The 24,690-nt window shown below is 31.7% G+C and overlaps 1 protein-coding gene across 1 annotated transcript in view; it reads right to left on the bottom strand.

The window, feature by feature from the left end:
- Nucleotides 1-2,651: 2,651 nt before the first annotated feature.
- LOC131948368 (macrophage mannose receptor 1-like) overlaps nucleotides 2,652-24,690 on the bottom strand; it is a 30,718-nt gene continuing 8,679 nt past the window's right edge. Inside the window, exons 3-32 of the mRNA XM_059309968.1 lie at nucleotides 24,456-24,611; nucleotides 24,029-24,142; nucleotides 23,306-23,428; nucleotides 22,989-23,011; nucleotides 22,104-22,239; nucleotides 21,566-21,775; nucleotides 21,100-21,213; nucleotides 19,520-19,642; nucleotides 19,214-19,236; nucleotides 18,248-18,383; nucleotides 17,445-17,654; nucleotides 16,979-17,092; nucleotides 15,383-15,505; nucleotides 15,073-15,095; nucleotides 14,119-14,254; nucleotides 13,315-13,524; nucleotides 12,852-12,965; nucleotides 11,652-11,774; nucleotides 11,443-11,465; nucleotides 10,726-10,861; nucleotides 10,171-10,359; nucleotides 9,703-9,816; nucleotides 7,517-7,639; nucleotides 6,968-6,990; nucleotides 6,558-6,693; nucleotides 6,095-6,136; nucleotides 5,928-5,970; nucleotides 4,082-4,121; nucleotides 3,925-3,985; nucleotides 2,652-3,223 (exon numbers count right to left, since the gene is read on the bottom strand). Of these exons, the coding sequence (XP_059165951.1) occupies nucleotides 3,941-3,985; nucleotides 4,082-4,121; nucleotides 5,928-5,970; nucleotides 6,095-6,136; nucleotides 6,558-6,693; nucleotides 6,968-6,990; nucleotides 7,517-7,639; nucleotides 9,703-9,816; nucleotides 10,171-10,359; nucleotides 10,726-10,861; nucleotides 11,443-11,465; nucleotides 11,652-11,774; nucleotides 12,852-12,965; nucleotides 13,315-13,524; nucleotides 14,119-14,254; nucleotides 15,073-15,095; nucleotides 15,383-15,505; nucleotides 16,979-17,092; nucleotides 17,445-17,654; nucleotides 18,248-18,383; nucleotides 19,214-19,236; nucleotides 19,520-19,642; nucleotides 21,100-21,213; nucleotides 21,566-21,775; nucleotides 22,104-22,239; nucleotides 22,989-23,011; nucleotides 23,306-23,428; nucleotides 24,029-24,142; nucleotides 24,456-24,611 (3,125 nt within the window). The 3' untranslated portion in view covers nucleotides 2,652-3,223; nucleotides 3,925-3,940. The remainder of the gene's footprint in view (nucleotides 3,224-3,924; nucleotides 3,986-4,081; nucleotides 4,122-5,927; nucleotides 5,971-6,094; nucleotides 6,137-6,557; nucleotides 6,694-6,967; nucleotides 6,991-7,516; nucleotides 7,640-9,702; nucleotides 9,817-10,170; nucleotides 10,360-10,725; nucleotides 10,862-11,442; nucleotides 11,466-11,651; nucleotides 11,775-12,851; nucleotides 12,966-13,314; nucleotides 13,525-14,118; nucleotides 14,255-15,072; nucleotides 15,096-15,382; nucleotides 15,506-16,978; nucleotides 17,093-17,444; nucleotides 17,655-18,247; nucleotides 18,384-19,213; nucleotides 19,237-19,519; nucleotides 19,643-21,099; nucleotides 21,214-21,565; nucleotides 21,776-22,103; nucleotides 22,240-22,988; nucleotides 23,012-23,305; nucleotides 23,429-24,028; nucleotides 24,143-24,455; nucleotides 24,612-24,690) is intronic.

Here is a 24,690-nt window from a genome sequence, read left to right as displayed (position 1 = left end):
TACAAGCACACCAAAAGTGAGAGAAACTTACACACAAACACACATAGACACCCCCTCTGCTATATATATATATATATATATATATATATATATATACATATATATATATATATATATATATATATATATATATATATATATATATATATATATATATATATATATATACACATATATATCTATATATATATATATATATATATTTATATATATATATATATATATATATATATATATATATATATATATATATATATATATATATATATATATATATATATATATATATATATACAATTTTATCTGGTAACTTTCATCCACAGGTAGCTACTAACGTTCATACTAAATATAGTCTGAGTCATACCGCTAAGCCTAGCATCTAAGCTCAAATTTGACAAAAGTCTTATTGCAAGTTCCTTTCGTGTATCGATTAGGCGGAGGGGGGGGGGGGAGCGGCGGCTAACCCAACCCCTCTCCCCCCTCCCAAGAACATTTACCGCCCGCTAGAACGAATTATATTTATATAGAAGAAATACAATTTTACCACTATGCGCCCCGTGCGCCGGAAAATTTTCAAGCTTAGGTGTTAAAATCACCCAGCCGAAACAACACGCCATGTGATAGACCTTACCCTACATTACCTTATAAGGCGTTGTCGAAAAACGGGGTTAATGTCAAATAAGCAGATACAGGTTGGGCGTCTGCAAACTAGGCGAAAAAAAAACCCAACCGAAAAACTAAAATACATGAAACCATTTTAGCCTTCAATATAAAAAAGTTCCCTGTATACAATTTAAACAAGTTGGAATTATAACTGCCTTACACGCACTACCCGACCAAACACCGGCCCAGCATGTGTCAAACCCAACATATTACGCAAGCTGCGCCCAAATTATTCGACACTTTAGATAAAGTATGACATTTTTTAAACTTTTGGTGCCGTTTGTGTACACGAATTGAAGTGGGTCATTGAAATCAATGTCTGTAATACAAATATGTGATTGGCAAAATAAGAAGAGAAAAAATAATTATAGGAGTAGGCTACTGTCTACGGTTGGAGAAGTGGCTATAATAGTGGATGAAGGCAGGTAAAGGCATAGCGTTAGTGTCTGTATTAAGTTAAGCGTTAGTGTTACAATTAAGGCAAAAGTTTAGGTTAAAATAAGTTGAAGCTGGTGTAGGTAAAGGTGAAGGTGAAGGTGAAGGTGAAGGTGAAGGTGAAGGTGAAGGTGAAGGTGAAGGTGAAGGTGAAGGTTAAGGTTAAGGTTAAGGTTAAGGTTAAGGTTAAGGTTAAGGTTAAGGTTAAGGTTCAGGTTCAGGTTCAGGTTCAGGTTCAGGTTCAGGTTCAGGTTCAGGTTCAGGTTCAGTTTCAGGTTCAGGTTCAGGTTCAGGTTCAGGTTCAGGTTCAGGTTCAGGTTCAGGTTCTGGTAATGGTAATGGTAAAGGTAATGGTAATGGTTATGGTTATGGTTATGGTTATGGTTATGATAATGATTATGGTTATGGTTATGGTTATGGTTATGGTTATGGTTATGGTTAAGGTTAAGTTTAAGGTTGAGGTTAAGGTTCAGGTTCAGGTTCAGGTTCAGGTAATGGTAATGGTAATGGTAATGGTAATGGTAATGGTTATGGTTATGGTTATGGTTATGGTTATGGTTATGGTTATGGTTATGGTTATGGTTATGGTTATGGTTATGGTTATGGTTATGGTTATGGTTATGGTTATGGTTATGGTTATGGTTATGGTTATGGTTATGGTTATGGTTATGGTTATGGTTATGGTTATGGTTATGGTTATGGTTATGGTTATGGTTATGGTTATGGTTATGGTTATGGTTATGGTTATGGTTATGGTTATGGTTATGGTTATGGTTATGGTTATGGTTATGGTTATGGTTATGGTTATGGTTATGGTTATGGTTATGGTTATGGTTATGGTTATGGTTATGGTTATGGTTATGGTTATGGTTATGGTTATGGTTATGGTTATATTGAAGTTTAAGAGTTGTTTTTTACATTTTATTTGTTTGATTTTTTGGTTGCTGCAGGCTTTAATCATTGTTTTAATTTTAAACAGTATTTGTAAACGTACGTGTTTGTCAGAATTTGTATTTAAATTCGGAAATGGCTTTTTTTTTCTAATTAGCCTACCTTAGCCAAAACGAATAGTTAATTATATTTTATATATTACGTCGATCGCAAAATTAAGTTATATTTTTTTGGTATTTTTCATTGTTTTTACTATAGAAAGACAAATAATTTTGTGTGCTTTTTTAAAATCAAACTTTTACACTTGTTCGTTCTCTGTAACATACATTTAAAAAAAATTAAAGTTAGAAGCACATTGAGCAACGAGAACAAAAGATTGATAAGCCACTGAGCCCTTCATATTGATAATACCCTTTTAAAATAATTCGTCAGTCTTACTTCAGAGACTACGGCAACGCTTGGCTGTAGGAACTTTTTAAAAAATTGTCTTTATTTCATGCTATTGAATAAATATAACACATTCGTTTATTTTTTTAAAGCGCATTCGCTGTACTTTCATTTATATAGTTATTTTCTTTTCTTTTTTGAAAAACAAGGAATAGTTTTAAAAAAAAATCAAAGACTTTTTTACTACCGAAATGAAAAGCTTTATTTCAAATATTACAGTGAGTGTTTAAACTAATATAAGGTTTTTAAATATATAATTGTTTTAGAGTATTTGTTGAATTAAAAGAGAAAGATATTTAAAGTTTTTGTTTAGAAAATAATAATTTAAGAGTGAAAACATTCACAGGTGATATAAAAAACAAACAAACAAACAACATATGTCTTCTATTTGAAAAAGCTTAGAAAATGATTGCATTTTATGAAATTAAACATTAAAGAAGTGATAAAGTAGTTAAGTAATTAATGCTATAAGAGACTATTAAAATTATTTTTAGTATTTAAACAACATCGATTGGTTTCGATGCTTTTTATATGAATGACGGTGTAAACTTTATTCATCGAAAACATCGAGCCAAATTTAACAAATCGTAATACATAAATAAGAAACAAATATTTAATGTTTCATTATGCATAAAAACAATCTTGTACTATTGAACAGTGCTTTTTTATAGACTACATTAACATGAATATATGTTTAGTGAAAAAAATGTTATTATCCATAAAATTAACGACGTCTCAGCTAAACCTTGATGTATTCCAGAATGTCATTATAACTTGGCCCATTTTGCTGTAAACAAAAATATATGGGTCAAACAGAAACTCATAAAAGAACTACTTTTTTTTTAAATCAAAATTATATAAAAGAATTATTTGTTTACGTTTTGAAAAGTCCACAGATTATATATACTGATATAATTATGATGCTTGACTAAAGCTTTTTTTTTTCAAGATAGATGGTTTGTTGGTGATGCTAAGTTATGTGTGTCAATATAAGATCTTTATTTAGTAAGGTGAAGCTAATGTTGATCGGATGCGTTCCGAAATTATTGCCTACACTTAATTACCAGATGATGAAAATATGCTTTCGTAACTGTTTGTAACTGTTTTTTTACGAATCTTACAAGATCACTGAAACTGTGTACGATAATTTATTCCTCATGTAATGGTTTTCAAATAGTTTCAGCAAAACAGTTAATGTTTGGTAAACGTCTACTTATCTTCTGCTTGAATTATTAAAATGTAGCATTGTAATTCAAGTAAATTTTTTTTTTTAAGAGTGAGGAATGATTAAAAAAGATTAAAGTTTTGCAATATTCTAGGTGTCATTATATTTTAAATTTGCATTTTAAAATATTACAAATTTATTATGACATTATCTTAACAAATTTTATCCCTTACATACTTTTCTCGATTATTGATTTATTGACATGTTCTTTTGAGAATTTTACTTGTTTTGTGTCTACTAAAAAGTAACTAATGTTTTCTCACTTTTTTTAGCGTCGGCTTACACAAGCCAAAGAAACATGCTGTCAGCTTGATCACTTTTTACCTATAGAAAAACGAGAGACAAAAAAACATGTATAGACTTCATTGTGCTTTGATAAACAATGTAAAAATGTTCAAGTAAATGAAGCTGATAATTTACCTTACGTCCTTTAGCAGCAAAGCGCGAGAACAAAGGACTTCTAATGGAAAAAGATGTAACAAATTATTAAAATGGCTAAGAGTATACATATTTATAAATTTAGCAATTTTTTTAACATGTTTACAAAACTATATCAATTTAATCTTCGATATTAATATACGTTATTTTATATTTAAAGATTTATCCTTTATTTTCTCCTTTTTAGTGCATAATATTATAAAATATTGTTATTAAAACGTTTTTATACACGTTTTAAATTGTTTTTCGATACTTAATTTAAAAGAAATAGTTAAAAAAAACACTTCTAAAAGAATGTAAACAATACATGTATAATTGACTGGAATATTAGTACAGGGAACAGGGCATTTCCCCCCTGTCAATTATCCCCCGGACATTTCCCCCCGACATTACCCCCCGGAGTAATTACCCCCCTGTCAATTACCCCCCAGTCAATTACCCCCCGCCAAGTAGGACATTACCCCCCTCCGGACAGGGTTAGAGTTAGGGTTAGGTTTAGGGATAGGGATAGGGATAGGGATCGGGATAGGGATAGGGATAGGGATAGGGATAGGGATAGGGATAGGGATAGGGATAGGGATAGGGATAGGGATAGGGATAGGGATAGGGATAGGGATAGGGATAGGGATAGGGATAGGGATAGGGTTAGAGCTAGGTTTTGGGGCTAGGGTTAGGGTTAGGTTTAGGACTAGGGCTAGGGTTAGGTTTAGGGTTAGGTTTAGGGTTAGGGTTAGGGTTAGGGTTAGGGTTAGAGTTAGGGCTAGGGTTAGGGTTAGGGTTAGGGCTAGGGTTAGGGTTAGGGTTAGGGTTAGGGTTAGGGTTAGGATTAGGATTAGGGTTAGGTTTAGGGTTAGGGTTAGGGTTAGGGTTAGGGTTAGGGTTAGGGTTAGGGTTAGGGTTAGGGTTAGGGTTAGGGCTAGGGCTAGGGCTAGGGTTAGGGTTAGGGCTAGAGTTAGAGAGGGTTAGAGCTAGGGTTAGGGTTAAGTTTAAACCAATCACTAGCGTTGGTTTTGGTTTTGTGTAAAGTTTTAGGCTAAGGTGGATGTTTAGGTTTTGGTCTTTTTCTTAAGGTTTGGATTAAAGTAGTATATAGGAATAGAATTCTAGTTAGAGTTAGGATTCTAACTTTAGAGGGGGGGGGGGGGTATTTCCCCGGGGGGGGGGGGGGGTAATTGGCAGGGGGGTAATTGACAGGGGGGTAATTGCTCCGGGGGGTAAATACGGGGAGAAATTCCGGGGGGTAATTTCCAGGGGGGTAATGTCCTGTAGCCATTAGTACAGTATACAAGAAAGGTTGATTATTTTTTAAAACGTAAATTAAACCTCCATTAAAGTCGTACTTTATGTCACAGTTCGCTGTCATTTAGTATTTACCTACATTAAACGTTTAAAATAAATCAGTTTGGCAGAAAATATATTTTTTGAAAAACCGTAAACAGCTCAAAGAACAACCCCGAGTCTCTTTTAATCACTCAAAATATGACTGAAACAACACAACATGATTGTAAACCTATGTATCCCATATTTTTAACCTAGTGAAACGGTACTTAATTTATCTTTAGTTATAGTAAAGTACAACTTCAAGTTATCGGATGTCTTTCAAAAATGTAAAGCAATCTCGGAATAAAATGCTATATATGAAATTGCTTTACCTAACTTAAACAGAAATATCGTAAACTAATATATCTTGTTACCGGAAATCGATCAAAAGATAATAAAATATACAGTTTAATGAATATAATATATGAACTATCGTCTACCTAACTAAATCGGCGTAAGTAAAAGTGGCTACATAATGGAATAATAAAATCAAGTGTAGTAAACTTACGGATGGGAAAATTCAAATCTTGCGTTATCTTCACAGTCGCTATCTGTTGAGAAGATCGTAAGCAATTATTATGCTTTGCACTTTTAATATTTTACTAATAATACAACTTTTGAGATGTTAAACAGCGTCCAATAGCTTATATGTTTATAAGGTAAAAAAATACATACCATAATACTTATGTCGATGTCTTCTTGGCCCTGGTGGGGGGTCTGTTATCAGAATTTCAAGATTTTAAATATTTCTTTAATTTTTATGTAAGTAGCTCTCTAATTCACATTTTATATCAATATTCATGTTCTCATTTGAGTGGATTTATTTTTCCAGGTTTTTTCACACATATATGTATTATATATATATATATATATATATATATATATATATATATATATATATATATATATATACTTATATATATATATATATATATATATATATATATATATATATATATATATATATATATATATATATATATTGAAATAGTGAGAGAGTGTGATAAGAACAAATGAGTTATGGACAATTTATCAAAGGGAAATATCATATATATGATTTTAGGTAAACAAAATCTACTAAACGTTTTAGTCCTTATTGTCTATCTTATTTTTACAAGTGAAAATTTTAACGACTTACATTTCTCACAAGTAACAACGGTGGTTGCAACACCATTCATAGTTCCAATGTACTTTCTTACATGTAGAGTGCACTGGCCGCCTTTGTAGGTGTAGCCTGTACAACCAGGAGTGTGTCTACATCCATGGTTACATCCCTAGACAGGGCGAAAATGTTTTTAAAAATTGCTATTACAGAATGTGTTTGCAATTTTTTTAAATTTTTGGGCTGTATATTCGTTTATTAATATTTCTAATTTTCTAACGTTCCAAAAGAAATGTAAATATCATGTGCTTAAATTTTTAGTGGCAAAGCATTAGCAATTAGACTTTTTGTTCATTATTACTTTTTTTTTTAAATTGAGTTGTTGTATTTTCTTTGTATAATACAATCATTTAAAAATGTAATTAAACATATTTGTATTTATTTACCGCATTGGTTTCGGAGCCAGGACCTGTGTGTAGAATAAAAAATAAGTAAATCATTATATATATATGTTTGTGTGAGTGTGAATAAGATAAATATCTATGTTAATGTGTTTATATATATATATATACTTCTTCTTCTTCGTTCTTAATTATTAGTGTTGAAAGGGATCGAGATTTATCTGCCAGTGGGTTTGAACTCGAGACTTTGTTCGAATTTGTCAACCATGAGCTTTTTGCCGACTCGACCACGCCTCCACCACAATTAAGTATACGTGTCAACTGGTTATGCGCCATTGAGGCCATTGACTCCGATTTCAGCCTGCTTTTCTTGTTGGATATGCTTCCATAGCCTTTGTCCAACCAAGAACAAGCTACAAGGCAGCAGTTGTTTGATTTTGGAGTTGTCTCTCCTAGAAGAGTGGTTGTACCAGCTAACGAGCCTCATCTGCCCGAGGGTTCGAACTCGAGACTTTTCTGTTTAGCAACCATGAGCTTTACCGACTCGACCACACATTATATGTCATTAAAATATGTATAATGACCAAAAAATACCAATATCTTTCCTGCATACGTATGGGAACGTTGCGCCGCAGCGTACATCGTCCCATGTATAGTTGCTGACTTTCATAAGGAATATAGCACACTCTTTTCCACCGTTTCCGTAACTTGGTTCACCTGAAAAATTATTTGCATGTTACAATATTCATTTGTGTTATATATATAAAATATTATTTTATTTGATCCGCGCTAACGAAATTTTAGTTGATCAAAGTCGAAACTTAAACGAAATATATGGATAAATAACGAAAATTGACTTGTCAATTAAAGAAAGAGTTCAGCAGTATCACAGCACATCATTGTCAAAACCAAAATCGTTTAACATAATTTATCTATTAAATAATCGAATTAAATAAACAATACACGCGTCTCGAAAGATAGAGACTTTACTCACCATTGTCATTTATGAAGGATACTGCAAAACTGACATTTAAACACGCATATCTAAATCTAAACAAGCTTTGCAAACATGGACAAAACATGGCGATCGAAGAAATCTCGTACAAGCGTAAATGCAGTAGGTTCAAAAGTAACGGCCTAGCTTCCTTTTGTAAGGCAGTGATTGCTCGTAAGCGACAATCGCTGGCATACGTGAGTTCTTTCGAAATTAAGTGCTTGCAGAGAATAAACGCATCCACTGGCCGAATATTGCATGGAGAAATAAAAACGAAATATGTTTCAGAAAAAAATTAACTAAATAAATGGTGCTGGATTGTCCACGTTTTAAGGTTTAAAAAAAACACGATATTACAGGAATGGTGCTGAAATGGACAACTTAAGAAAAAAGAAAACAGGGAAGAACAAGCTAGATTTGGAGATGCACAGGAGAAAAAAAACTGACTAAAGTCGCATCATCTCAGAGAACTGCAAAGAAAGTTGCCAGAGACTGGTAAATTTTAATAGGAAGAGTTTTTTATTTGACACGACATAACAATTGTAAAATAATAAGCACATGCACTGTAGCAACATTTGAGACTAACGTATAGGACTACATACAAAAGGAAATATGTGTGTCTTCACTCGCATACCGTGTGTGTAAATAAAAAATATATACTAGACGACCCAGAATTACATTAAAAAAAGGTCAAGTGGCTCCTAAATACAGTTTAAACAAGAAAAATCCATATTCTTCTTTCTTTATTGACGATTATAAATTACGGGAAGGGCAGGAGAGGGAAGAGAGAACAGTATCTCCATGAAAAAATCGGTTCCTCAACGCTAACAGGGACCTGTGAAGGGGGGAGGGTTGAGGTTTTCTTATTGTTAGCTTAAACCTAATATGAGACAACCGCTTAATATTACTCAAAATAAAAAATCCAAAATGTATACGTCTACTTTCAATAAAACACCATATTAACATGTCGAAAGTTATCAATTACTTTCATAATTTAGTTAAGTTTTTAAATTAGTTTTCTCCTATGTCTCTCTCTCTCTCTCTCTCTCTCTCTTTCTCTCTCTCTCTCTCTCTCTTAATTTTTGAAACAAATAACTGATCAATAACTTCATGGTAATAAAAGTTTTTAAAGTTCTAAAATCGGATTGAATTCTTGGTGTTTAGGATGCTATTCTCTACAAAGCAAATTGTGTTCCGCTTGTTAAAAGTGATTAAAAATAAATTCTTTGTTCTTAGAAAAAAGGTTTACCTGGGTATGTTTATGTTTATTTTAAATAATATTTTGTGGGTTTTCGTTTTTTTTCCAATTTAAATTACGAAAAATCAGTTTCTTGGCAGTCGGCATTTTAAAAACGCTTTTAACTTTTCAACAATTTCTTTCTTCGAAGGTTAGTTTTCCGCTTAGAAGCTGAATAACTTCTGACAAAAGGCGTAGTACCTTTTTCTAGTTGAACAATTTAGACATTGTACTTCGTTTGCATAATAAAATCGGATTTCTAAATTAGTAGGTCAATTATTTTATTAATGTTTTAAAACAAAATCGTTTTTTTTTTTACATTATCAATTTAAAAAGTAATATTCCTTTCTACATTAACGTATCCAAATATTCTACAAATAACGCAGATGATCTGATCTAAATATATAGACACATATACACACCTTCAAACTATTAACAAATAAAAGTTATATATATATATATATATATATATATATATATATATATATATATATATATATATAGATATATAGGTATATGTGTATGTGTGTGTGTTAGAAAATATGTTACCGCGGTTCCAGTCAATGAAAGAAACGCATGGTGCATCTTGCCAATTCCAGATTCCCTGACCTGCTGAATCCGTCATCCCAATCCACAGATAATCGTTTGCTCTATCAGAAAATGCTGGAAGTAAACACCGAAGTAAAAAAAATGATTATTTGTGTTGCAAATAAATCTAGAGAAAAGTTTTAAGAAAAAAAAACAAATCGTAAATAATTTAAATTATTAAAATTAATAAAACGTTTCATGTTTTTTTACAAAAAAATATTAATTTTGAAAGTATTTGGATTTAAAAGAAACTTAAAATAGAAATTATTGCTTTTAAAAATTCAGCATGCAATGACATGCTGCATATCTTAAAATATAATGCACATTATACAAAAAAGAATATTGTGACTGTGTGACAGTAAATAAAGACAATAACCACAACGGCTAGTGCGTATATTTTGCATTTAAAGAAAACTGTTATGCTACTACCTGAAACGTAGTCTTTCTCTGCTTGGTCAGCTATAGTGGTCAGCCCTCCCCCAAATGAGTTACACGCAATATTGGCATTTTCCCAAGTCACTTTTGTAGTTTCAAGTCGATAACAGAGTGTCGTACCTGGACGTAGCGCCCACCCAGTCCCGCAGTCTGGGGTGGTACTTATCGGTGGAGGAGGAGGATCTAGTATGAGAGTTAGTATAATTTAAATATTTCTGTTACTTAATCTATTATAGTTGCTCCTTGATTCAAATTCCTCTAAATGAATTACATCTCTTAATTAAAACATTGTCCTGAAGATATATTGTATAGGAAACTTTGTCAAAGATTATTTTCCTGAGTTCATGAAAATATAAATATAATGATAGGTTCACATATATACAATTATATATATATATATATATATATATATATATATATATATATATATATATATATATATATATATATACCTATAAATAGTAAAATATCTCAGAAAAATTGAGCTTATTTGCTATTAATAATGTTTTATAAATAGCATATTTTAATACCAATTCATTTACGACTTACATTTCTCACAGGTAATAACGGTAGTTGCAACACCTTTTATTGCCCCAACATCCTTTCTTACATGTAGAATGCACTGGCCGCCTTTGTAGGTGTAGCCTGTACAACCAGCAGTGTTGGTACATCCATTGTTACATTCCTAGACATGTAGACGTTGTTTTTATGTTAAAACAAATTCGAAATTTTAATAAGGTCTGTTATAATTTTTTTTTTAATTTCTTAATCTTCTCCCTATTTTCGATTTAGTAACCTCACTTTAGGAAGTAATGCCCATATAGGCATCATTTTTTTCGTTGCATTTTAATATTTAAAGAATGTTCAATTTCAAACAATTAAATGTAAGCCAACTGTCTTTAAACGGGTAAAAAACTAACAATATTTATTGTATTAAAATATTTTTAGCAGCTGGCTGGAATTTCGTCCGATCTGATTAAATGTAGCTAAGAAAAAAGCCGAATGAATAAAACATAATAATATTGGTCCAATGAAACTGGTCACATAGATTATTGCTTTTAAAGTTTATACAAACTACAAGTGGCTTAGTAAATTAGTAAATTAATTATGAATTTATAAGACAGTTATATTGTGTCTTGAAAAATGAATTCAAAAATGGAAAAATAAAACTGTTTTGTTTTTATGAAATATATTATTCGATTTTTAAATTTTATTATATATATATATATATATATATATATATATATATATATATAATGTAGTTACCGTATTTGTTTCGGATGCAGGTCCTGTGTATGGATAAAAATGTAAAAGTAAATAATAAGAATCACTAAAAATTCATTATATATCTATAGTTATATATAAATTATATATATATATATATATATATATATATATATATATATATATATATATATATATATATGTATATACATTATAATTCTATAAATTTATATGTAATAAATAATAAATACCAATATCTTTCCTGCATACGTATGGGAACGTTGCGCCGCAGCGTACATCGTCCCATGTATAGTTGCTGACTTTCATAAGGAATATGGCACACTCTTTTCCACCGTTTCCGTAACTTGGTTCGCCTGAAAAATTATTTGCATGTTGCAATAATCATATTTTATCACGGCTAAACCATTGACGTATCCTATTTGCGCAAACAAACTTTTGTTTATCAGAGCATCGCTGACATTGAATGAAAAAGTAGTCTACACTACGTGGTGTTTGCTTAAACAAGTGACAGACCATAACACAGAGGTATAAAATGGCATGCATTTTAAAAAGTTCATTACACTTTTGTGCACCATTACAATTATTTTTCCAAGAGAAAGTAGAGATATTGCAACTGATAAGCCTTTGTACAAGGTTGAAATACGATAATATCCAAGGAACGGCGTTAAACTTGACGTCGAAAGGGAAAAAGAAAACAAAAACACGAACGATATGTCGAGCCACTCACTTAAACTCAAGTGGCCTTCGGGCATTTGTCGCATTCGAGCAAGTAACCATTCGGGCATTGTCGTACTCGGGCAAGTGTCCATTCGGGCATTTGTCGCATTCGGGCAAGTGTCCATTCGGGAAATCGGCCTTCGGGCAAACGGTATTCGGGCAAGTGTCTTTCGGGAAAACGTCCGGCTCCCCATAACTATATATATATATATATATATATATATATATATATATATATATATATATATATATATATATATATATATATATATATATATATATATATATATATATAATTCTCTTCTGGGATCAGTTAGAAAACAAGCTGCAAGCGCGCCTTTGCAGTCCCCTCTCTTCCTCTCTATCACTATCATTACCACCCCCACCCCACCCCCACATGATCTGGTGAGCGGTGTTCACTCTGTTTACATTTTACAATCATAGAGACTGGTTTGGTGACGGCTATTAGGGGCAGATAATTTAGTTCGAAACGATTTTAAACTTAGAGGAGGTAACTAAGAGGAGGCTGCTTTCACGTAAGGGGGGGGGGGGGGGTTAGTGTTTTTAAGCAAATATTTTCAATGGCAGCATTGGTACTGTCGAATTCACAAATTATAAATTACTGAAAAGTAGAAGAAAAAAACAACTAAATAGCGGCGTATGATACGCAGCGGGTCGGTTCGTATATATATAATTCGTTTAAAATATTTTACCAACGTTCCAGTCAATTAAAGAAACGCATGGTGAATTTTGCCAATTCCAGATTCCCTGACCAGCTGAATCCGTCATTCCAATCCACAGATAGTCATTTGCTCTATCAGAAAATGCTGGAAGTAAACAGTGAAGTGCAAAATTGATTCCTTTCTTCTAAACAAAACAAAAGGACAGTTTTTAAGAATGTTGATTTATTTGTAAAGCATTGAAATATTCTGATGGATTTGAATTTCAAATATAATGTGTTTTTAAATATGTATATTCAATTATGAATTTAAAAGAAAAGAATACTTATCGATAAATGGCTTTCAAAATTTTGCGTAAAATGACATGCTCCCATCACTTTACATTTAGTTTTCATTATAGAAAAAAAGTTAGTTTCTGTATGTGAAAGGAATAATGACAGTTTCCCAAAAATAGTTAGTCCGTATTTCATACATTACATAAGACACATGCAATTACCTGATACAAAGGTTTTCTCTGCTTGGTCAGCAATAGTGGTTAGTCCTCCCCCAAGTGCGTTACACGCAGTATTGGCCTGGTCCCAAGTCACTTTGGCAGTCTCAAGTCGATAGCAGAGTGTCGTACCTGGACGTAGCGTCCATCCAGTCCCGCAGTCTGGTGTAGTACTTATTGTAGTTGTAGCAACTGTTGTTGGTGCTGGTGGTGGGTCTAGTATGAAAGTTTCTAGATTTAAAATATTTCTTAAACTCATGTTGTGTAAGTTGAACTTGGATTAAAACATCTGTAACTCAATTATGTCTCTGACATAAGACATGGGCCAAGCGAGGTAATACAAACTAACAACAGCATTAGTAAATTAACGTTTTTTATTACATGATAAACAATTTAACATTTTATAGATTCTCTTACAATTCTAATGACCTCATGAGAAATTGACGTAGACTCTTTTTTTTTCAAGAAAAAACAATATTCACAGGACACCTGATATCAGACAAAATATCTCAGTAGAAAAAATCAAGGTCTAATTTCTCAGAAGAAAATGCATTTGTACAAAATGTATCTTGACAAAAAACATAATGTTCAAAACATTTCAGACAAAATATCTCAGACTAATCATAACACATCAAAATTGATCACACATATTAAGCTATTTCGAATGCACAACTGATCAACAAGAAATATATCTTCGGACACTACAACTTATTTGAAAACAATTATTGGTTAAAATATCTCAGAAATATTGTTTCGTATTATTTCTTTTTATAAATGAAACATTAAAATATCATTTTTTTTACGACTTACATTTCTCACAGGTAATAACGGTAGTAGCTACACCTTGTATTGTCCCAACATCCTTTCTTACATGTAGAGTGCACTGGCCGCCTTTGTAGGTGTAGCCTGTACAACCAGCAGTGTTGGTACATCCATTGTTACATTCCTAGAAAAGATGGCGCTTTTGTTTATGTTAAAACAAATTCAAAATGTTTTAGGACTGTAATAAGTTTTTTTTACAAAAAAATTTCTTAATCTTTTTACTAGTTTCGATTTGGTAATTTCAGATTAGAAAGTAATGTCCATATTATGATAATTTTTATTTTGTTACCTTGAAATATTTCCAGAATGTTTCATTTCTAACAATTAAATGTATGAATACTGACTTTAAAAGGGAACAACACTAACAATATGTATTGTATTCAAATATTGTTTGTGCTAGCTGGAATTACGTCTTATCTGATAGAATGTAGCTAAGTAAAATGTCAAATGAATAAAACTTAATAACCGTTGCCCAATGAAACTGACCAAATCAGCTATCGTTTATTGCAACTAAAAGTGACTTATTAAAGCAACTGTGAGTTTATAAGATATTTACATCGCGTCAAGCTAAATGAATTCAATAAAGGAAAAAACAAACTGTTTTGTTTGTATTGAATATTTTGTTTGATATTTCTTTTTAAAATACGCCCGTCTCATCAATTAATTTTTTTAATTGCAGGCTACTAGAGGCTAATATATCTAAATTTAAAAAAAGGTTTTGCATTCTTTTCTAATAATTTAAATTTACTAAAATTTTAATCATATATGGATGTATATTTACACATATATTTATAAATATATATATATATATATATATATATATATATATATATATATATATATATATAGAGAGAGAGAGAGAGAGAGAGAGAGAGAGAGAGACAGACAGACAGAGACAGAGAGAGAGAGAGAGATATATATTATTTACATAAATGTAGTTACCGTATTAGTTTCGGAGGCAGGTCCTGCGTTTGGTTTTAAATAATAGGTAAAAATAGAATAAAAATGTTAGAGTAACTATTAAAAATCACCAAATAATCAATATATATATATATATATATATATATATATATATATATATATATATATATATATATATATATATATATGTGTTTTTATTTTTTTATTTATTTTTTAAATGGATTTATTCATTTATTTATGTATTTATGTATTTATGTATTTATGTATTTATGTATTTATTTATTTATTTATGAACATTTTTTATAAATTGTGTATAATGACCAATAAATACCAATATCTTTCCTGCATACGTATGGGAACGTTGCACCGCAGCGTACATCGTCCCATGTATAGTTGCTGACTTTCATAAGGAATATAGCACACTCTTTTCCACCGTTTCCGTAACTTGGTTCGCCTGAAAAATTATTTGCATGTTGCAATAATCATATTTTATCACGGCTAAACCATTGACGTATCCTATTTGCGCAAAAACACTTTTGTTTATCAGAGCATCGCTGACATTGAATGAAAAAGTTGTCTACACTACGTGGTGTTTGCTTAAACAAGTGACAGACCATAACATAGAGGTATAAAATGGCATGCATTTTAAAAAGTTCATTACACTTTTGTGCACCATTACAATTCTTTTTCCAAGAGAGAGCAGAGATATTGCAACTGATAAGCCTTTGTACAAGGTTGAAATACGATAATATCCAAGGAACGGCGTTAAACTTGACGTCGAAAGAGAAAAAGAAAACAAAAACACGAACGAGATGTCGAGCCACTCACTTAAACCCAAGTGGCCTTCGAGCATTTGTCGCATTCGAGCAAGTGTCCATTCGGGCATTTGTCGTACTCGGGCAAGTGTCCATTCGGGCATTTGTCGCATTCGCGCAAGTGTCCATTCGGGCATTTGTCGCATTCGGGCAAGTGTCCATTCAAGCATTTGTCGCATTCGGGCAAGTGTCCATTCGGGAAATCGGCCTTCGGGCAAACGGCATTCGGGCAAGTGTCTTTCGGGAAAACGTCCGGCTCCCCATAACTATATATATATATATACATATATGTATATATATATAGATATATATATATATATATATATATATATATATATATATATATATATATATATATATATATATAATTCTCTTCTTCGAGCCGTTAGAAAACAAGCTGCAAACGCTCTCCCTACCTCCCCACCCCTACATGGTTTTAGTGAGCTGTGTTCACTCTAAATGTTTACAAGCAGAGCCAACGATTTTAAACGTAAGGGGGGGGGGAGGAGGGGGGGAGGGAAGGAAGGAAGGGGGGGGGGGGGTTATGGTACTTAACGAGCTACTTATAGTGTTTTAAAGAAATATTTTCAGTGTCAGCGTTGGTACTGTCGAATTCACAGATTATGAATTATTGAAAATTAGAAACAACTAAATAGCGGCGTATGTTATGCCGCGGGCCGGCTCGTATATATATAATTCTCTTCTGGGATCAGTTAGAAAACAAGCTGCAAGCGCGCCTTTGCAGTTCCCTCTCTTCCTCTCTTTCACTATCATTACCACCCCCACCCCACCCCCACATGATCTGGTGAGCGGTGTTCACTCTGTTTACATTTTACAATCATAGAGACGGGTTTGGTGACGGCTATTAGGGGCAGATAATTTAGTTTGAAACGATTTTAAACTTAGAGGAGGTAACTAAGAGGAGGCTGCTTTCACGTGGGGGGGGGGTTAGTGTTTTAAAGCAAATATTTTCAATGGCAGCATTGGTACTGTCGAATTCACAAATTATAAATTACTGAAAAGTAGAAGAAAAAAACAACTAAATAGCGGCGTATGATACGCAGCGGGTCGGCTCGTATATATATATATATAATTCGTTTAAAATATTTTACCAACGTTCCAGTCAATTAAAGAAACGCATGGTGAATTTTGCCAATTCCAGATTCCCTGACCAGCTGAATCCGTCATTCCAATCCACAGATAGTCATTTGCTCTGTCAGAAAATGCTGGAAGTAAACAGTGAATTGAAAAATTGATTCCTTTTTTTCTAAACAAAACAAAAGAACAGTTTTTAAAAATGCAGATTTATTTGTAAAGCATTGAAATTTTCAGATTGATTTGAATTTCAAATATAATGTGTTTTTAAATATATATATTCAATTATTAATTTAAAAGAAAAGAATACTTATGGATAAATGGCTTTCAAAATTTTGCGTAAAATGACATGCTTTCATCAGTTTACATATTTTAGTTTTCATTATGGAAAGAAAGTTTGTTTCTGTATGTGAAAGTAACAATGACAGTTTCCCAAAATAGTTAGTACGTATTTCATACATTACATAACACTCATGCAATTACCTGATACAAAGGTTTTCTCTGCTTGGTCAGCAATAGTGGTTAGTCCTCCCCCAAGTGCGTTACACGCAGTATTGGCCTTGTCCCAAGTCACTTTGGCAGTCTCAAGTCGATAGCAGAGTGTCGTACCTGGACGTAGCGTCCATCCAGTCCCGCAGTCTGGTGTAGTACTTATTGTAGTTGTAGCAACTGTTGTTGGTGCTGGTGGTGGGTCTAGTATGAAAGTTTCTAGATTTAAAATATTTCTTAAACTCATGTTGTGTAAGTTGAACTTGGATTAAAACATCTGTAACTCAATTATGTCTCTGACATAAGACATGGGCCAAGCGAGGTAATACAAACTAACAACAGCATTAGTAAATTAACGTTTTTTATTACATGATAAACAATTTAACATTTTATAGATTCTCTTACAATTCTAATGACCTCATGAGAAATTGACGTAGACTCTTTTTTTTTCAAGAAAAAACAATATTCACAGGACACCTGATATCAGACAAAATATCTCAGTAGAAAAAATCAAGGTCTAATTTCTCAGAAGAAAATGCATTTGTACAAAATGTATCTTGACAAAAAACATAATGTTCAAAACATTTCAGACAAAATATCTCAGACTAATCATAACACATCAAAATTGATCACACATATTAAGCTATTTCGAATGCACAACTGATCAACAAGAAATATATCTTCGGACACTACAACTTATTTGAAAACAATTATTGGTTAAAATATCTCAGAAATATTGTTTCGTATTATTTCTTTTTATAAATGAAACATTAAAATATCATTTTTTTACGACTTACATTTCTCACAGGTAATAACGGTAGTAGCTACACCTTGTATTGTCCCAACATCCTTTCTTACATGTAGAGTGCACTGGCCGCCTTTGTAGGTGTAGCCTGTACAACCAGCAGTGTTGGTACATCCATTGTTACATTCCTAGAAAAGATGGCGCTTTTGTTTATGTTAAAACAAATTCAAAATGTTTTAGGACTGTAATAAGTTTTTTTTACAAAAAAATTTCTTAATCTTTTTACTAGTTTCGATTTGGTAATTTCAGATTAGAAAGTAATGTCCATATTATGATAATTTTTATTTTGTTACCTTGAAATATTTCCAGAATGTTTCATTTCTAACAATTAAATGTATGAATACTGACTTTAAAAGGGAACAACACTAACAATATGTATTGTATTCAAATATTGTTTGTGCTAGCTGGAATTACGTCTTATCTGATAGAATGTAGCTAAGTAAAATGTCAAATGAATAAAACTTAATAACCGTTGCCCAATGAAACTGACCAAATCAGCTATCGTTTATTGCAACTAAAAGTGACTTATTAAAGCAACTGTGAGTTTATAAGATATTTACATCGCGTCAAGCTAAATGAATTCAATAAAGGAAAAAACAAACTGTTTTGTTTGTATTGAATATTTTGTTTGATATTTCTTTTTAAAATACGCCCGTCTCATCAATTAATTTTTTTAATTGCAGGCTACTAGAGGCTAATATATCTAAATTTAAAAAAAGGTTTTGCATTCTTTTCTAATAATTTAAATTTACTAAAATTTTAATCATATATGGATGTATATTTACACATATATTTATAAATATATATATATATATATATATATATATATATATATATATATATATATATATATATATATATATATAGAGAGAGAGAGAGAGAGAGAGAGAGAGAGAGACAGACAGACAGAGACAGAGAGAGAGAGAGATATATATATTATTTACATAAATGTAGTTACCGTATTAGTTTCGGAGGCAGGTCCTGCGTTTGGTTTTAAATAATAGGTAAAAATAGAATAAAAATGTTAGAGTAACTATTAAAAATCACCAAATAATCAATATATATATATATATATATATATATATATATATATATATATATATATATATATATATATATATATATATATGTGTTTTTATTTTTTTATTTATTTTTTAAATGGATTTATTCATTTATTTATGTATTTATGTATTTATGTATTTATGTATTTATTTATTTATTTATGAACATTTTTTATAAATTGTGTATAATGACCAATAAATACCAATATCTTTCCTGCATACGTATGGGAACGTTGCACCGCAGCGTACATCGTCCCATGTATAGTTGCTGACTTTCATAAGGAATATAGCACACTCTTTTCCACCGTTTCCGTAACTTGGTTCGCCTGAAAAATTATTTGCATGTTGCAATAATCATATTTTATCACGGCTAAACCATTGACGTATCCTATTTGCGCAAAAACACTTTTGTTTATCAGAGCATCGCTGACATTGAATGAAAAAGTTGTCTACACTACGTGGTGTTTGCTTAAACAAGTGACAGACCATAACATAGAGGTATAAAATGGCATGCATTTTAAAAAGTTCATTACACTTTTGTGCACCATTACAATTCTTTTTCCAAGAGAGAGCAGAGATATTGCAACTGATAAGCCTTTGTACAAGGTTGAAATACGATAATATCCAAGGAACGGCGTTAAACTTGACGTCGAAAGAGAAAAAGAAAACAAAAACACGAACGAGATGTCGAGCCACTCACTTAAACCCAAGTGGCCTTCGGGCATTTGTCGCATTCGAGCAAGTGTCCATTCGGGCATTTGTCGTACTCGGGCAAGTGTCCATTCGGGCATTTGTCGCATTCGCGCAAGTGTCCATTCGGGCATTTGTCGCATTCGGGCAAGTGTCCATTCAAGCATTTGTCGCATTCGGGCAAGTGTCCATTCGGGAAATCGGCCTTCGGGCAAACGGCATTCGGGCAAGTGTCTTTCGGGAAAACGTCCGGCTCCCCATAACTATATATATATATATACATATATGTATATATATATATATATATATATATATATATATATATATATATATATATATATATATATAATTCTCTTCTTCGAGCCGTTAGAAAACAAGCTGCAAACGCTCTCCCTACCTCCCCACCCCTACATGGTTTTAGTGAGCTGTGTTCACTCTAAATGTTTACAAGCAGAGCCAACGATTTTAAACGTAGGGGGGGGGAGGAGGGGGGGAGGGAAGGAAGGAAGGGGGGGGGGGGTTATGGTACTTAACGAGCTACTTATAGTGTTTTAAAGAAATATTTTCAGTGTCAGCGTTGGTACTGTCGAATTCACAGATTATGAATTATTGAAAATTAGAAACAACTAAATAGCGGCGTATGTTATGCCGCGGGCCGGCTCGTATATATATAATTCTCTTCTGGGATCAGTTAGAAAACAAGCTGCAAGCGCGCCTTTGCAGTTCCCTCTCTTCCTCTCTATCACTATCATTACCACCCCCACCCCACCCCCACATGATCTGGTGAGCGGTGTTCACTCTGTTTACATTTTACAATCATAGAGACGGGTTTGGTGACGGCTATTAGGGGCAGATAATTTAGTTTGAAACGATTTTAAACTTAGAGGAGGTAACTAAGAGGAGGCTGCTTTCACGTGGGGGGGGGGGGGTTAGTGTTTTAAAGCAAATATTTTCAATGGCAGCATTGGTACTGTCGAATTCACAAATTATAAATTACTGAAAAGTAGAAGAAAAAAACAACTAAATAGCGGCGTATGATACGCAGCGGGTCGGCTCGTATATATATATATATAATTCGTTTAAAATATTTTACCAACGTTCCAGTCAATTAAAGAAACGCATGGTGAATTTTGCCAATTCCAGATTCCCTGACCAGCTGAATCCGTCATTCCAATCCACAGATAGTCATTTGCTCTGTCAGAAAATGCTGGAAGTAAACAGTGAATTGAAAAATTGATTCCTTTTTTTCTAAACAAAACAAAAGAACAGTTTTTAAAAATGCAGATTTATTTGTAAAGCATTGAAATTTTCAGATTGATTTGAATTTCAAATATAATGTGTTTTTAAATATATATATTCAATTATTAGTTTAAAAGAAAAGAATACTTATGGATAAATGGCTTTCAAAATTTTGCGTAAAATGACATGCTTTCATCACTTTACATATTTTAGTTTTCATTATGGAAAGAAAGTTTGTTTCTGTATGTGAAAGTAACAATGACAGTTTCCCAAAATAGTTAGTACGTATTTCATACATTACATAACACTCATGCAATTACCTGATACAAAGGCTTTCTCTGCTTGGTCAGCAATAGTGGTTAGTCCTCCCCCAAGTGCGTTACACGCAGTATTGGCCTGGTCCCAAGTTACTTTGGCAGTCTCAAGTCGATAGCAGAGTGTCGTACCTGGACGTAGCGTCCATCCAGTCCCGCAGTCTGGTGTAGTACTTATTGTAGTTGTAGCAACTGTTGTCGGTGCTGGTGGTGGGTCTAGTATGAAAGTTTCTAGATTTAAAATATTTCTTTAACTCATGTTGTGTTAGTTGAACTTGGATTAAAAAATATGTAACTCGATTATGTCTCTGACATAAGACATGGGCCAAACGAGGTAATACAAACTAACAACAGCATTAGTAAATTAACGTTTTTTATTACATGATAAAAAATTAAAAAATGCACAACTGATCAACCAGAAATATATCTTCGACACAACAACTTATTTGAAAACAATTATTGGTTAAAATATCTCAGAAATATTGTTTCGTATTATTTCTTTTTAGAAATGAAACATTAAAATATCAATTTATTTACGACTTACATTTCTCACAGGTAATAACGGTGGTAGCTACACCTTGTATTGTCCCAACATTCTTTCTTACATGTAGAGTGCACTGGCCGCCTTTGTAGGTGTAGCCTGTACAACCAGCAGTGTTGGTACATCCATTGTTACATTCCTAGAAAAGATGGTGCTTTTGTTTATGTTAAAACAAATTCAAAATGTTTAGGTCCGTTATAAGTTTTTTTTTACAAAACAATTTCTTAATCTTTTTACTCGTTTCGATTTGGTAACTTCAGATTAGAAAGTAATGTCCATATTATGATAATTTTTTTTTGTTACTTTGAAATATTTCCAGAATGTTCAATTTCTAACAATTAAATGTATGCCCACTTACTTTAAAAGCGAACAACACTAACAATTTGTATTGTATTCAAATATTGATTGAGCTAGCTGGAATTACGTTATATCTGATAGAATGTAGCTAAATAAAATTTCAAATGAATAAAACTTAATAATCGTGGCCATATGAAACTGCCCCAAATCAGCTATGGCTTATTGCAACTAAAAGTGACTTTTTAAAGTAACTGTGAATTTATAAGACATTTACATCGCGTCAAGCTAAATGAATTCCATAAAGGAAAAAAAAACTGTTTTGCTTGTATTGAATATTTTGAGTAATATATTTTTTTTTAAATACACCCGTCTCATCAATTAATTTTATTAATTGCAGGCAACTAGAGGCTAATATATCTAAATTAAAAAAAAAAAGTTTTTGCATTCTTTTCTAATAATTTAAACTTACTAAAATTTGAATCATATATGTATGTATATTTACATATATATATATATATATATATATATATATATATATATATATATATATATATATATATATATATATATATATATATATAATGTAGTTACCGTGTTAGTTTCGGAGGCAGGTCCTGAGTATGGTTTTAAATAATAGATAAAAATAGAATAAAAATGTTAGAATAACTATTAAAGATCACCAAATAATCATTATATATATATACATATATATACATATATATATATATATATATATATATATATATATATATATATATATATATATATATATATATATATATAGTTGTTTTTTATGTTTTTATTTATTTTTTAAATTCATTTATAAATTTATTAATGTATTTATGTATTTATTTATTTATTTATTAATGAACATTTTCTATAAATTGTGTATAATGACCAATAAATACCAATATCTTTCCTGCATACGTATGGGAACGTTGCGCCGCAGCGTACATCGTCCCATGTATAGTTGCTGACTTTCATAAGGAATATAGCACACTCTTTTCCACCGTTTCCGTAACTTGGTTCGCCTGAAAAATTATTTGCATGTTGCAATAATCATATTTTATCACGGCTAAACCATTGACGTATCCTTTTTGCGCAAACAAACTTTTGTTTATCAGAGCATTGCTGACATTGAATGAAAAAGTAGTCTACACTACGTGGTGTTTGCTTAAACAAGTGACAGACCATAACATAGAGGTATAAATTGGCATGCATTTAAAAAAGTTCATTACACTTTTGTGCACCATTACAATTCTTTTTCTAAGAGAAAGTAGAGATATTGCAACTTATAAGCCTTTGTACAAGGTTGAAATACGATAATATCACATGAACGGCTACAAACTTGACGCCGAAAGGGAAAAAGAAAACAAAAACACAAGCGAGATGTGGAGCCACTCAATTAAACACACACACATACCCATAACTATATATACATACATATATATATATATATATATATATATATATATATATATATATATATATATATATATATATATATATAATTTTATATATATATTTATAAATATATATATATATATATATATATATATATATATATATATATATATATATATATATATATAGATATATAGATATATATAATTCGTTTAAATATATTTTACCAACGTTCCAGTCAATTAAAGAAACGCATGGTGAATTTTGCCAATTCCAGATTCCCTGACCAGCGGAATCCGTCATTCCAATCCACAGATAGTCATTTGCTGTATCAGAAAATGCTGGAAGCAAACAGCAAAAAAAAAACATTTTTGCTACTAATAAAACGATAAATTATTTTGAATAAATGAGAATGATTTTTGGAAAGAATTAGAATGTTTAAACTAAATTGAATTTCATACACAATTATTAAAATGAAATTTAAATAAAGTATATATAATTTTGAACTATTATGATTTATCAGTATTGTAAAATTATCGAACATTGATTTTATAATTCAGCGTACATTTACATGCTTTAGCTCCTCTACGTAAAAAAAAGACAGTAACCCCAATAGTTAGTACTTACATTAACATAACACTTTCATACAATTACCTGACACAAAAGCTTTCTCGTCTTGGTCAGCAATAGTGGTTAGTCCTCCCCCAAATGCGTTACACGCAGTATTGGCCTGGTCCCAAGTCACTTTGGCAGTCTCAAGTCGATAGCAGAGTGTCGTACCTGGACGTACCGTCCATCCAGTCCCGCAATCTGGAAACAAAAAAAAAGTTTATCAAATTTGTTGATCTATAAATACAAACCTTTTTTTTCTGCAGATTCACTAAAATCT

The sequence above is a fragment of the Physella acuta genome, unplaced genomic scaffold (genome assembly GCF_028476545.2).
Source record: "Physella acuta isolate Inbredline_101_S28 unplaced genomic scaffold, ASM2847654v3 ptg000642l, whole genome shotgun sequence".
NCBI lineage: Eukaryota > Metazoa > Mollusca > Gastropoda > Physidae > Physella > Physella acuta.
The sequence above is the reverse complement of the archived record's forward strand: the minus strand, read 5'-3'. Positions and strand labels throughout refer to the sequence as shown.